The sequence below is a fragment of the Zosterops lateralis genome (assembly GCF_965231275.1).
Source record: "Zosterops lateralis genome assembly, chromosome: 20".
In the NCBI taxonomy this organism is placed as follows: Eukaryota; Metazoa; Chordata; class Aves; order Passeriformes; family Zosteropidae; genus Zosterops; species Zosterops lateralis.
The window spans coordinates 5,192,255-5,206,154 of NC_139780.1; the positions used below are offsets into that span (position 1 = coordinate 5,192,255).

General features: G+C 56.4%; 3 protein-coding genes across 4 annotated transcripts in view; all 3 read left to right on the plus strand.

Annotated features, from left to right (window-relative positions):
- EEIG1 (estrogen-induced osteoclastogenesis regulator 1) overlaps positions 1–5,237 on the plus strand; it is a 37,450-nt gene extending 32,213 nt beyond the window's left edge. For both annotated transcript variants that reach the window (XM_083876109.1, XM_083876110.1), the window contains exon 12: positions 75–5,237. In XM_083876109.1, coding sequence (XP_083732235.1) covers positions 75–120 — 46 coding nt within the window. In that variant the 3' untranslated portion in view covers positions 121–5,237. The remainder of the gene's footprint in view (positions 1–74) is intronic.
- A 1,111-nt stretch (positions 5,238–6,348) lies between these two features.
- Positions 6,349–8,750, plus strand: DPM2 (dolichyl-phosphate mannosyltransferase subunit 2, regulatory). The gene is made up of 4 exons (XM_083875577.1): positions 6,349–6,377; positions 6,781–6,870; positions 7,957–8,059; positions 8,355–8,750. Exons 1-4 carry the CDS (start codon positions 6,375–6,377, stop codon positions 8,411–8,413), a joined length of 255 nt encoding a protein of 84 aa, XP_083731703.1. The 5' UTR covers positions 6,349–6,374; the 3' UTR covers positions 8,414–8,750.
- Positions 8,751–9,338: 588 nt separating this feature from the next.
- Positions 9,339–13,150, plus strand: ST6GALNAC4 (ST6 N-acetylgalactosaminide alpha-2,6-sialyltransferase 4). Its single transcript, XM_083875578.1, has 6 exons — positions 9,339–9,987; positions 10,697–10,773; positions 11,043–11,213; positions 11,334–11,746; positions 11,875–11,982; positions 12,371–13,150. The coding sequence occupies exons 2-6, from the start codon at positions 10,762–10,764 to the stop codon at positions 12,558–12,560; spliced, it is 894 nt and encodes a 297-aa protein (XP_083731704.1). The 5' UTR covers positions 9,339–9,987; positions 10,697–10,761; the 3' UTR covers positions 12,561–13,150.
- Positions 13,151–13,900: the final 750 nt, after the last annotated feature.

Sequence of the window (13,900 nt, forward strand, 5' to 3'; positions counted from 1 at the left end):
GCTCTGAATCAGAACCTGGTTACTCAAAATGCCTGTGGAAAATAACCGAACCCTCTCCCCTTCTGCCTCCCCAGGGTCTCATCTGGAGTTTACGAGCCAGTGGTGATAGAAACCCACTAAATGTGAAGAACAGGGTAGAGCTGTTGGACACAGGTCCCCTACCCAGTCCGCTGCCACATGGATGCCAACCTTTACCTCTCTTCATGCAGCATTCCAGAAGGGATTTCTCCACGCCCCTCCCCATATGTTTGCACTGCAGAACTACTCTGAGACCACTCCAGAACATGCACTTTCCCTGCATTGGCATTGTCCTTCTCTGCTTCCTGGTCCTTCCAGTGCATGCATTCCTCCTGTTCCTGCTCAGACACAAGGTGTCTGTGGGGCTTATCCTTGGGCTAGTCCCAGAGGATGTTGCTCATCTGAATCCCTCATTCCACCCATTCACTTGCAGCAGGGGACTTCTCAGTTTTGGTCTCCCCAAAACATTGGGTTATACCACTGTGAACTCTTCAAACCACTGGGGGTAGGGGAAACTATTCTAACCAAACCCAGAGCTGCTTGTTGGGGACACAGTGACATGGCCGCTTGCAGGATGCTTTATTCCATCGACTCTGCAAGGGAACATCACCTCCCAAGGCAATGGTTTTACTGAACAAGGTATGCTGTGGTGTACACTTCACCTTCCTATCCTCACATCCCCAAACAACATCTTCTCATAGGAAATACTTCCCAAAAGTGCATTTCAGAAAACTATCGCAATCCAGCTGGGAGTTGGTGAACGGTTAAATGTGAGTGCTCATCACACCACTGACTGCAGCAGCCCTTCCACTGCTGGGCATGGAAGGGGGTGTTCATCAACTAGCATTAGCAGGAGCACTTTAGAGGTTACAGATTTGACCTGGAGGAGGCTTCTACTCATTATTCCAGGAGTATAATCTGTGTTTGCTGGACTGATTCAGCAAATAGTCCTGTTGGAGCTTGGAATACAAAGCCTCTTTTTTTTTTTTTTTTTCTTCTTGCTTCACTGGCTCAGGAAGGGAACTGCCCTTCTTGGACTGTGAAAAGGATCTTGTCTGACAGCCCTTCCCTGGGCCAGAGCTGGATGCAGTTGACTGCAGTGGTCTGTCTGTTGTGGTGGTGATGTCAATTGCCTCTCTTGGCCTGGGCCAGTAAGGGATTTGGTGTTGCTTGGCCTTTCTTGCCTTGTCAGCAGAGATCTGTGCCTGAGCTGGTTCCCTCTGGGGCTGGGGAGAAGCTACTGTCTCTGTCTTCAAGGGTAGAATGGGTGTTTGCTGCTGCATTAGCCACAGCAGCTGTTCTGACCTGCTCTGTGGTGAGTGAACTCTTCTGATAAGGCTTCAAACTGTTTTCTGGTTGATCTTTCAATTGCTCTTCTTTGGGTTTGGTTTCTGCAGTTGTTTGACACTTTTCCTTGCAGTGTGTGGCAGAGATGTCAATCCCTTTCAGCTCCCACTTGGAGATTTTCCTGGCAGCCAAATTGCCAGCCAGGATCTGGGCACCCCCTGGCTGTGGGCCAGCAGCAGGCTGTGCTTGCAGCCCTCCCTGTACAGAGCCCCTCAGCTGATAAGCTATTTCTGTGTAGTGCCCATTCCTCTTTTGCCAGTGTACTGTGGTAGCAGCCATGCCCTTGGAGCAATTCCACACTCTAGGACCTGGCTCCCCTCTGACACGTGTGTGTGTGTGTGTGTGTGTGTACAGGCACACACTCATTCTGTTCAGCAAGGAAAGGCTTGTAACTGATCACATTGTTCAAATTCTTAGTCATTGTAAAGCCTCTGTTAAAGGAGATAAAAAAAGGATTAATTGTGGTCTCTTTGGCCAGAATGCATGCAGATGAGCTACTGGAAAAGGAAATCTGGCAGAATGAGAAACAAGGAATGAAAGGGCCTTGATTTAGCTTTTTTGTTTTACCCTTCTAGCTAAGGATGCTGCATGGGGAGGGTGCTCAGCAGTGTGGTAAAACTATACAGTTGCTTACTCTGTTTTGATGGTTTCTCTCTTCAAGTCCAGAGGTTGCTTTCTGTGTTTGGACAGACCACATATAGGATATGCATCTTTTCCACCCTTTCCCTTCAAAGGGAATTAAATTTGAATTAGGGTAAAAAGGGGATACAGACAACACCTTGATTTGGTTTAATATAGAGAAAAAGTGTTGGATCTTTTGAGACTGTCTAGAACAAAAGCTCTTTCACATTTTCACACTTGCTAGGTTTTTTAAATGGTGATCTCTTCTTCATTCAGCCTGGATAGGTTTGGCACTCAATTTCAGGCTGCTGAGCATCCTGCTCTGTTCCTGGGGTGCCACGTGTCTGCAGGAAGGAGAGAACTGCTTGTGTTCCTCTCTCCCTAAAGCAGTGCCAGAAAGCCAGGCCTGGCCTGACCGTCTGCTCAGGTCAGGGTGAGGGCAGGAGGCTCGGACAGCAGTGGCTGTTCTGCCCTGTCTGTGGATGGCCGTGCAGAGCCAAGGGTCTGGCTGCTCCCCAGGGGCCAACAAAGCCCCTCAGGAAATCAGACCCAACCAGGACTTTAAAGGAGCAAGCATAAGCCAGGAAAGAGGCCAAAACCCATCTCACTTCTGCTGCTTTGCTTCTGTTCCCATGGAAAACAATGGCAGTCACTGTCAGAGCAGTTGGGATCCCAGGGCATTCTTCTGGCCTCCATTGGCAAGAGTCGGCTGCTCCGAGGCACTGGCAGTTTGGCATGTCACGAAATCAGTGGGACAGAGGGAGGAATATCTTCCCAGCAAAGCAAGAAGAGAAGCAGCTGAGCTTTTGAGAGCACTGGTCTCTTCTTCCCAGGCTGGCAGAGGTCTAATCTGCTCCGTGCATCACTGTGGCCAACCTGGGCATGTCTTTGGCTTCTCTTCCAATGGCTTGGCACATCACTGCTTGCCTTTCTGGTAACTGTGTCTCATAGGGTATTTCTTCCTTGTCTCCACATTAGTGCCTCCACAGATCCTGGTCTTTGTGTGGCTTTTTAGCTCTCCTGCCCCTGATTTTCAGTGAGTAAGTAGTCCTAGTCATCTAGCCTTGCACAGCACAGCTGGGGCTGGGGCACCTGGAGCAGACCTGGAGGGAGGAAGGAGCAGTCTGTTCCTATTTGTACATCCCATGCAGAGCACAAGCAATGCCCAACAGCCCCCAGGCAGCTGTGGGCACCCGAGGTGGTGGCTGTGGGGTCATTTGTCCCACACACTCACCGCTGCCTCAGGAAGCTGCATCTCATGAGCACTTTTTTCCTTGTGGCATCACTGCCGCCTGTTCCTCATTGGACTTTGAGCATTTAAGAAGTGAATCAGTTTCCAGACCCAAACCGCTGGCTAGTTTCCTTTGGGTTTTTCTTCTTTTTTTGTTGTGAAGTTTATGAATTTTTTTTTTTTTAATACAAACCCAGCAGGCTGGTGTTTTTTGACTGCATTATTGTTTCATTGATATTTTATTTCAGGGGGGCTTAGGGAGGAATATTCTTCCCCACATTGTTCCCCTTCTCAGGGGATTCAGAGGTGGCTTAAACAAGTAAAAGGACTTTATTGGCAAGACTCTGCATCCCCTGGGTCTCTGATGCTGATGAGCAGGGCTGCTCACACCTGGCTGGCCGCACAGAGCAGAGCTGGCTCTCTGCTTCAGTCTCGGGATCAGGCAAAATGTGTGGGCTCTGCTCCTGGTTTCTAGACCTTTAGTTGGTGGAAGCACATTGCAAAGCATTAGGAAATTCAGTGTAACTTTTTTTACTAACTTCTTTTCTTTTTTTTAAAACCAATATAAAACTGAGTGTCCAAAAGTATAGGCTTAGTCGTTACTTGGTGAAAGAGATGGATTTCAGTTGGAAATTGTGATGGGAAAAGGGGGAGAAGGATGTTGCTCCTTCATCATCATCTTTTTGTATGGTCAGCACTTTAAACGGGGGCCTCGTGCTGTCCTGACCCTTGGAGTGATGGGCAGCAGACGTGTGATTTCTCCCCCCCTCATTGCCACATCACTTTGCCCCCTGCAGAAAGTTTAACAAGCCCTTTTAAACATTTGCTTCAGTTTTTAGAGGGTTCCAAACCAGGTGGAGGCCTGAAAAAATAGTATTTCATTCTCATACAAATAGGAGGGGTTGACTTTTTATTTATTTTGTCGTTGCTGGTTCTTTTTAAGCGGGTGGCAGTGCAGCTGGTCTGCACTGCTGCCGGGAACCTCTGGGAAAACCTCACTCCAGGTACGCTAGAGCACCACAGTTAAACCCCTCCTGGCGAGGGGCTCCCCCTCCCCTCCTCGCTGCCTTACCCAGGGGCTGCAGACCCCCCCTCCACCCCTCCTGCCCCATCCCTGCTGCCCCACCTGGTCTCTAGCTGAGTTCTTGCTCTGGTGATTGAGCCCTTTGGACAAGGCCAGTCCCCAGGGACAAGTTCCTACAAACTCTGCCTGGTCGCAGGTGTTTGTCCTTGAAAAGCCACTTCCTCGCTGTGGGAGGGATTGATGGATGCAAAATTCCTCCCACTTCCCTCCTAAGAGCTGTGTCCATCAGCCCCCTCCCTGTGCCCTCCCGATCCCGCTGCCTCCAGAGCTCCTCTGCCCTGCTGGGAGGCAGTGGGCATGGAAACCTGGGAAATGAAAAGGAATTTGGATGAAGTTCTGAGTGAGGGATGTGGCTGAGCCTGGTAACTTGCCTCAAACACATGGAATAACGGTAGAGCCCATATTTTTGTGGGGGGAGGGAGGGGAAGGGGAGATCATGTTTTATTTTCTTGAGAGTGAATTGAGCTTGGTGACCTTTGGCTGAGGCACACTCAATTTGTATCAGATTCTATAGAGAGATGGCTGATATTTTTGGAAAGGGAATGGGTCTATGCAAACTTCCAAAATTGCTTGAAAGATAGTTTAACATTTTTTTACTTTGAAAATCTAAAGATAAATCTAACTTTTTGTCTTAAAGCAGAAGTGCGTTTAGAAAGAGAAGCTACTTCCACTGCTCTATTTTGATGATGATTCTTGGAAAGTTTGGGCTGGAGGGAATGACTATTTTTCACCATTTCTATCTTGCTCCTCTAGTTTTTTTGTTTCTTTTTCTAACGGAATGCTGTGCCGTCTTTGATTCAACAGATCGTGTTTGTATTTTCTGTATCTGGTTCCTAATGTAGAGAAATAACAAATATATGAGGAAATCAATATAATGTCAAATGTTGTTATGGTTTGGGGGAAAAAAAATAAAGGTTTTTTGGTACTTCACACTGATTCTTCTTGCTCTGATTCTTCTTTTAAATATCTGCTATGGGGTGGGAAGGGCGTGCTTGGGCTTAGAATAGTGTTGGGCTTTGCCTTCTCGGATTGCTGTGGCAGCTGAGAGCAGAGATCCCTGGAGCTGGAGAAAGGCTGGAGAGGGCAGCTGGCAGCACAGCACCAGTCTTGTGCAAGCAGCAATCCCGGGGAAAGGTGACACCTGCCTGAGTCGCCAGCAGAGTCCTGAGTTCTGTCCTGTCTGGCCCAGCCTAGGCTCTGCCTAAACTGCCTCTCCTGCTGGGGCTGCCTCCCCAGGCTCCCCTGGGGGATTGCGCCCCAGCCCAGCAGGGCTCCAGGGAATACCTCTCATGTCTGAGGAGCCCCTCGGCCACCACAGGCTCGCCACCCCTTAATGGAGTGACAGTCAAATTCAGTGCCCAGATACTCATTCCTGATGCCTGACGCGGCTGCAGGGGAACAGGAGCCCTGGGAGAAAGCAGCTTTTGCCTTTCCACCTTCCCAGAGGCTTCGGCCGCACAAAGGTCAGTGCACCTTTGAGTCCCAAGCACAGACTTCCCTTTTCCCTTGTTTCAGGGAGGGGAGGCAGCTGATTCTGTCTCTTGTGTCTGTCCTTTGGCCATTTGGTCTCGCTTGTTCCTTTCCTCCCGCTGCCCCCGGGTGTGTTTGGAGGAACGGCTCCCGCCCCGATCCCGTACACCTTTCCCCATCCCGCACACGAATCCCCATCCCGCACACCGATCCCGCACACCGTTCCCCATCCCGCACGCCGTTCCCCATCCCGCACGCCGCTCCCCATCCCGCACACCGATCCCGCACACAGTTCCCCATCCCGCACGCCGTTCCCCATCCCGCACGCCGTTCCCCATCCCGCACACCGTTCCCCATCCCGCACACAGTTCCCCATCCCGCACGCCGCTCCCCATCCCGCACACCGTTCCCCATCCCGCACGCCGTTCCCGCCGCTCCGGGCGTTTGGCGGCTCCGGGAGGCGATGGAGCTGAGGCCCCGCCCAGCCCCGCACGCCCCGCCCTCCCCGCTGATTTGCCGTTGCCGGGGCGGGCTTGGCGGGCCGCTCTCTGATTGGCGGCCGCGCCGGAAAGGCGTGTCCGGCGGGGAGGAGGCCGGGGCGCCATGGTGAGTGAGGCCCGGCCCGGAGCGGACGCCGTGGCGGGGGCAGGGAGGGTCCCTGCTGGGCCCGGTACCACGGGGGGGGCTTGGGCTGAATGGCGGCCCCGAGCCCTCGAGAGGCTCCCTGGCTGCCGCCGCTGCGGAAAGACCGGGCCCGGCCGCCTCCCGGGGCCAGCCGTGTCGGTGTTTGCGATGTGGTGTGTGACGAGCTCAGGGGGCAGGGCCCGGCAGCCCACGGTGGGTTATCCCGCCGCGGTGTCTCACCCACGCGATGTCCCTGTCCCGGGTTTTGCCGTTCCCCCGGTGTCCGGCCCGCACAGCGCGGTCACGTAACCAGCAGCAGGTGCCTCGAGCCCTCCTGCACAGGCGCTGCCGGCGGATCCTGCTCTGACCGTCTCTCCCTTTGCAGGCCACAGCGACGGACCAGCTGGTTGGGTTTGGCTTGGTCGCCTTCAGCCTCGTCCTCTTTGTTTACTACACCCTCTGGATCATCGTACTGGTACGGGGTTCCTCTGGCCGATATAATCCCAGTCGCTCCATGCTCAGGTGTTTCCCTGGCCTTTGTTCAGGCGATGATGTGACTCTGTGCCCATAGAACTCTTGTCTTCTGGGTTAAAAATTCCAGGGCAGATCTTCCTCTGCGAGCTGGCACAGACCTTGTCCCATCTGGGTGTTCCTGGCCTTGCCTGGGCAAGACCAAACATTGATCGTGGTGCCCACCTGCTGTTCCAAGATGAGCTGACCCAGCTAGGGCTGGATTGGGAAGAGCTGAAGCCTGGCCCTGATGGAGGTGCAGTCACCAATGTCCACATTTGCATCTCCCAGATTCCTGGTTCTGGTGGGAGATGACAGAGGGAACCATAGAAGGAGTTAACAAATCTGAAGCCTGGTAGGGAGAATGGGTTTAGGGAATGCAGCACTCTGGAAAAGTGGCTGTGAGGCTGCCCATTTCTGGGGATACATCAGCTGAGGTCATAAGTGATTTTCTCCCTGGAAAAGAAGCTTCTCCCCACAAGCTTTCCAGGTGCAAGAGGCCAGGTTCAGCCTTGGACTAATGTCTGAACTCCCACCAGCTTCCCTCCAGCTCCAAGGGTTTTGAATTCTCCTCTTGATTCTGTTCACTCTGCTGCCTGATACATGTCTGCACTCCTGGCATTCCCAGAGCTGCAGGAGCATTCTCTGCTGTGTGGGAATCCTCACACTGCTCCCTAGTGTCCAGAGCCTTCCACTGACCTCTGCAGAGGGATCCTGCTGGGATAACCATGGAGCAGAGCCAGTGTCAGCTGCTCCCTTCTAAAGGGCAGATACAGGGATTTGCTGTGTTCTGCACCAGCAGCTGTGCCCACCCCGAGCCCCCAGGGCTGTGGGACCCTGTGCCAGCCCCACAGCCACCCCTGGCTGTCCACTGAACACCAAACCCTTCGCTGCCCACCCAGTCTTCTCTTGGTCTCTGTGGCCAAGCCACGTGCTGGGTACCCTTTTTTTAGTCATCTCACACCAGATATTTCCATATTTCTCCTGAAACCTCGAGGCTGCACCTCGAGATGCTGTGCCCACCTGCTGACACCCCTCTCTGTCCCTGCAGCCCTTCATTGACAGCGACCATGGGATCCACCAGTATTTCCTGCCTCGGGAATATGCAGTCATCATCCCTGTGGCAGCAGGGCTGCTGCTGCTGCTATTTATAGGTGAGAGTTATTTCTGTTGCTCTAATTAGAAACTTCTAAATTAGGAAGAGGGAAGAGGGTTGCTAGGGGTTTAGCTAATGTGTGACACTCATGATACTCTCTGTGGTTACTGTTGCAGCTTAGCCTGGCACAGGGACTTGGGGCTGTGTTTGTGTATGACTTTGGCTCTTTGAGCCCCTGGACAGCAGAATTTTTGTGCTCTCTCTGCTGAGATTATGTTTGTCATTACTAGGTGTTGTAGAAGTGCCTGGAATTAAAAGTTTCCTACCTGAATCTGTTCTCTCTCTCATGGCAGGTGTTTTCATAATGTTTGTCATGTGGAAGAGCAGGAAACACACTAAGAAATCAGACTGAAGGCCCAACTGAGGAGATGAGGAGGTGCCCACGCTGCAGCATCACAGCCAGGAAAAGACTTTTCCTGCAGCTCCAGGCAGACATCTCCAAGGTGCCCAGCACTGAGCTGCTCCCACGTTCCGTCCTGCAGAGACTAAACCTGTAGTTTACAATTCACTGACCAAAGAGAAGCAGGATTCATCCAAGGCTCATCAAGTGAGGGACCAGAGCCGCAGCTGAGGGACCTGCTCCCCAGCTGTGGCTGCCCTGCCCACTCTCTGGGCACTCCTTCCCCTCAGCTCTGGCTCTGCCCAGTAGTTTGTTCCTTCTGGGAATTTTATTTAAAAGTTTACCTACAGTTGGTGGGGTTTTTTTTGACTCAAGTCTGAGAGGAGAGAAATGAGAGTTATGGCTTGGAAAGGACGGGTTTGCCTTCTCCATTTGTTTCTGGAGGGGCTAATCACAGTGCTGGGGGCTCTTGCTTTTCTGAAGAGAGACTCCCATGAGGCTGGGTGTGCAGAGGGTGCAGGGACAGTGCTGCCCTCTGTCCCCCACACAGCTGAGGGGGAGGTGAGAAGATGTCCTGGATCACAGGGAAATGTTGGGTGTGGTTCCCATCTCTCAGTCCTGGCTGGGTTCCTGCCCTGGACGAGGCTCCACGTGCCAGCCAGGCTGGGGCTGAGCAGGCAGGTGTGGTGACAGAGTCCTTCCCCCATGGGGTTTCCTCTCCTGGCAGCAGCTGCTGCCCTGGCAGCTCCCCTGGACCACACCGAGCAGGACCACCCTCAATAAAGGTCTTTAAGGTCTCATTCCCTGTCCTCTGCCCATGCCAAGGGGTGCCACAAACCTGCCAGGGTGGGTTTACCTGGCATGGCCCTGGCAGTGCCTGGTGTCCTGCTGAAAAGGTCCTGCTGGTGAGCTCAGGCAGGGAATTATCAGAGAGAACCTGGCCCGACTTTGTGCTGGCTCTGCCATGCCTGGGGCTGCTGTAGCCTGCCTGGGGAGGGCAGATTTGGGGCACTCTAACCCTTCTTGCACGTACTGTGAACTTTCTGCCAGCAGCAAGGCCCATGGTCTCCCATCTTGCCTGGGGGTGATGCTGGCGGCTTGGGACATCCTGAGGGCCACAGCTGAACCTGGCTGCAGGAGCCAGCAGAGGGTCCAGAGGTGAAGCTCTGGCTGGAGGTTTGTTTCCAGCTCTTGCAGAGGCTGCCAGGCCATGCTGAGCTGTTGAACCCCTCCCTGACCCTCACCTGCTGGCCGGGGCTCAGCCGACCCTGCAGGGGTGGCTTTGGGCTGGGGCAGAAGGAGGCAAAGGGTGGAAGAATTCGGTGGTGACTGAGCAGCTCCAGGTGTGACCTCCCCCTCTGGCCTTGCTTCCTGTGCACGGGCCCAGTGCTGTCCCTGTCACTTCCTCTCCCTCTGCTTCCAGGCCTGTTCTGGACAGTGTCGGGGAGTGGTTTCAAGGTTACATCTCGTGTTTCTTCAGCACCAAAGGGAGGAATCCAATGCCCCGTCCTGGCCAACGGGCAGCTCGCTCTGGGGACACTTCCCGTGGGTGCTCTGTGCCTTGACCCTGGCAGGAGGGACTGCAGGTGATGGGCGACCCCCTGGGGCCGTTGGATGGGGTCCGGAGTACCGAGGGTCTCACCTGCCCCGGTCCCAGTCCTGAGCCGTTCCGGATCCTCGTGGTGCCGCTGGGCTCACCGAGAGCCGGTGGTGCACGGGGGGGAGAAGGCACAGGGGACAGGGAGGCTGCAGGACCCCCCGAGCGCGAGGGGAGCCTGAGAGGGGCAGAGCAAGAGTGGGAAAGAGCCAGGGGGTCGCTACCGAGGCACGGGGCAGGGAGAGAGGGGGGGATCGGGGCACGCGGGGCGGGTGCCGGGGTCGGTGCCGCGGGGCCGGACACGAGCCCACGGGCAGGGGCGGGGCGGGGCGGGGCGGGGCGGGGCGGTCGGGGGCGGGCCCGGGGCCGGTTCCGGGCAGTGCCCGCTCGGCTGCGCTCCGGGCGGGATGCGGGACCCGCCGGTGGCGGCGCTGGGGCCTCCCGGCTCGGTGAGTGGGGCCGGCACCGGGGGGACCCCCCGAGCCCTGCCCGGGGGGCGGCACCCGCGGAGGCGCGGGGGGAACGGGACACGGAGGGAGGAGCCGGACACGTGGGGGAATGAGGATGCGTGGGGGAATCCCGGTAATGGCCTCGGGGAGGTCCCGGCACGAGGCGTGGGGTGAACTCCGGGCGTTGGGGGAGCGGGGGGATCCCGCTTGGCGGCCTCACCTCGGGGGCTGAGCCCGCTCCGCTTGCAGGGTGCGAGCCCCCACCCCCCCGGTGAGCCCTGGACCCCGGCCGGTGATCCGCCAGCCCCCCGAGGATGAAGACGCTGGTGAGTACCCGCTGGGGCAGGGGGCGAGGGGCCTCGCCACCACCGGAGGGCCGCTGGCCCTGGAAGCGATGCTGGAGGGGCCCGAGCCCGCCTGCTGCCGGTGCCCGTGGGGCGTGCGGGCATCGCCGCTGCAGGAAATGAGCCGGGCCCGGCACCCCGCGCCGCTCTCCACAGTACACCCCAACACCCTCCGAGCTGCAGCTCCCCATGGCCCGGGGGCCGGTGCACGTGGACAGGCCCGGAGAACTCCTCCCGCTCTGCTCCTGTAGGTCCGGCTCTTCCTGACGCTGGTGTGCGCCGCGGTGGTGGCGGTGCTGTACATCCTGCTGTGCCACCACACCTGCGTCCAGCCCCGCTGCCGGGCCCCGGGGCTGCGGGACAGCCCCACCGCCTCCGCCGTCCGCAGCTTCCCGGGCTACAGCCGCGTTCCCGACGGGAAGGTGCGTGGGGACGGCTTGGCCCACCTGTGCCTCAGTTTCCCTCTCCTTTGGGAAGGGCAGGCAGGGGCTGTGGTGGAGGGAAGGGAGGGAAGGAGGAGCTGACGGTGCCTCTCCCCACAGCCGCTGGAGCGAGCGCCGTGCCGCCGCTGCGCCGTGGTCTCCAGCTCGGGGCAGATGTTGGGCTCACAGCTGGGACAGGCCATCGACGGGCAGGAGTGTGTCCTGCGCATGAACCACGCCCCCACTGCCGGCTACGAGCGGGACGTGGGGGCACGCAGCACCATCCGGGTGGTCTCGCACACCAGCGTCCCGCTGCTGCTGGGGAACCAGCCCTACTTCTTCCAGCAGTCCCAAAAGACCCTCTACTTCATCTGGGGGCCAGCAAAGAAGATGAGCAGGGAGAAGATGGGCTCAACCTACCGGGCACTGCTCAAGGTGGTGGAGAAGTACCCCCAGCTGCAGATCTACACGCTGACCGAGGAGAAGATGACATACTGTGATGACATCTTCCAGAACGAGACAGGGAAGAACAGGTAATGCTGGCTCCTGAGGAGCCCCATCAGGTCCCCTTGACGTCCCTGTCCCCCCATCGAGCACCCATAGTGTGGGTGGACCAGCAGCGCAGTGCCACCCACTCCAGTGTGACCACAACTCTTTGCAGGATGAAATCTGGCTCCTTCCTGAGCACGGGCTGGTTCACCATGATCCTGGCCATGGAGCTGTGCGAGCAGATCTATGTCTTTGGTATGGTCAGCGACAGCTATTGCAGGTGTGTGTCATAATGGGACACAAAATAAAGATGTTTGACTCCAGTCAGGGGGCAGTAGAAATTGGAAGGTTTATTTACAATCCATTCAGCCCTTTTATAACACACTGTGCTAAAGGCACGTTATTGGTCCATAAGGCTGACACCTCTCCCATTGGCTCAGTAACAGAAATAGCAAACAACACCTGTTGTTATGGGAAAGGAATATTCTTTACACAAGGTTGTTTTGGGAAAAAGAAAAACTGTTGAAAAATTTCCCTTGGGAAGAGCTCAGCAATTCTCAGGCTCCAAAAATATCGAGCCCACAGGTGTGGGGAGAGGTGGTGGGGGCATGCATGGGGTGGTCCTGTGTCCCCACAAGTCCCACACTCACCCTGTCCCCTTGTGCCAGGGAAAAGAACCACTCCAGTGTGCCGTACCACTACTTTGAGAAGGGCCGGCTGGACGAGTGCAGGATGTACCTGATGCACGAGCAAGCTCGCCGAGCTGGACACCGCTTCATCACCGAGAAAGCCATCTTCTCCCGCTGGGCCAAGAGCAGGAACATTGTCTTCAACCACTCCTCCTGGGCAGGCAGGTAGCGTGCCAGCCATGGGTGAGGCAGCAGGAGCAGCTCTCATCCGGCAGCAACATGTCTCAACTCCACCAGTGCCATGGTTGGACACCTTTTGCCAAGCCCTGGAGCAGGGAGTCTCCGTCTCTGCAGCAGCAGTGCCTGTTTCCCCAGCTGGTGGATGGGCTGGGAACCCCCTTTTGGGACATGGGGGGCATGAGATGGAGCCATGCAGCCCCACCAGCTCCAAATGCCTGCCTGGATGGATCCAGGGAGACCTGGTTTTCTGCTCTCTCTACTATGAAGACTATTTATTGCAGGATTAGACATACTGCTGGACTCCAGCAGTACATGGGGCAGAAATGCTCAGCCCCACCAGGGCCATATACTGGTGCCTCTCACAGGGACAAAGCTGTACTGTGGTCCTTGCCCCACTTGTGCCCTCTGGATAGTGCTGGGTGTGGGGTGCAGGTAGCTCTGCCTTCTGCTTGGTGCCTGCATCTGCTCAGCTGGAAGCCCTGGAGCCACATGTGCCCTAGGGGCTCCGAGTTGCCTTGTCACAAGTGTCCTTGGATTCAGACCAAAGCAAATGTGGCCATTAAAATTGTTTTTAATTCAGCTGTGCCCCTTGCTGTGCCCCTTGTGGCTGCAGAACAGGACAGGGAGTGAGGGAGGGGGGATACTCAACAGCTCCTCACAGGCTGCTGGGCTGTAAATAAGAGGGGGAGGTGACAAGGGAGTAGAGCTGATCCTAAAGGTGGAAGACAGTGCTGAAAGCAGTTGAGGTTATTTGGGAACCAGCAGCTGCATCTGTGCAGGATGGGTGCTGGTTCTGGGGGGGTCCTCAGCCCCACAGGGCTCAGTGCTGCTGGACTGTCACAGGGCACTGGCACCTCCCTTGTCCCTGGAGAGATGGGACATGCCATGGCCGTGTGCGTGGCCCTGAGCCCACAGCAGCCCTTTGAACGTGTTCGGGTGGGTCCCGTGGTGTCTGGGGGGCCAGGGGCGAGAGGAGGGGCAGAGATGCTGGGGTTACAGTGAAGAGCGAGTGATCCAGGAACTGGGGGTGCTGCCAGGGCTGCTTCCTGCAGGCAGTGCAGCAGAGGAGCCCGTGGAGCTCTTTGCCTGCTACTTCAGCTGCCACAGCCACAGGGCAAGGCATCACCGGCACAGCGGAGCCAGAATCCCTCTGGACAGGCGTCAGGGATGCAGGTCCCTGCCAGCGGTGGAGCCTCTCCCTGCGCCACGAAACCCCCTAGAGCGGGCCCCTGAGCTGCCCGGCCAGCGCGGGGGAGATCTCGGCATCCCAGCAACGCGCTGCGCCCGGCAGCGGGTCGGGCACGGCCGGCAGCTCCTGGCACAGCGGGG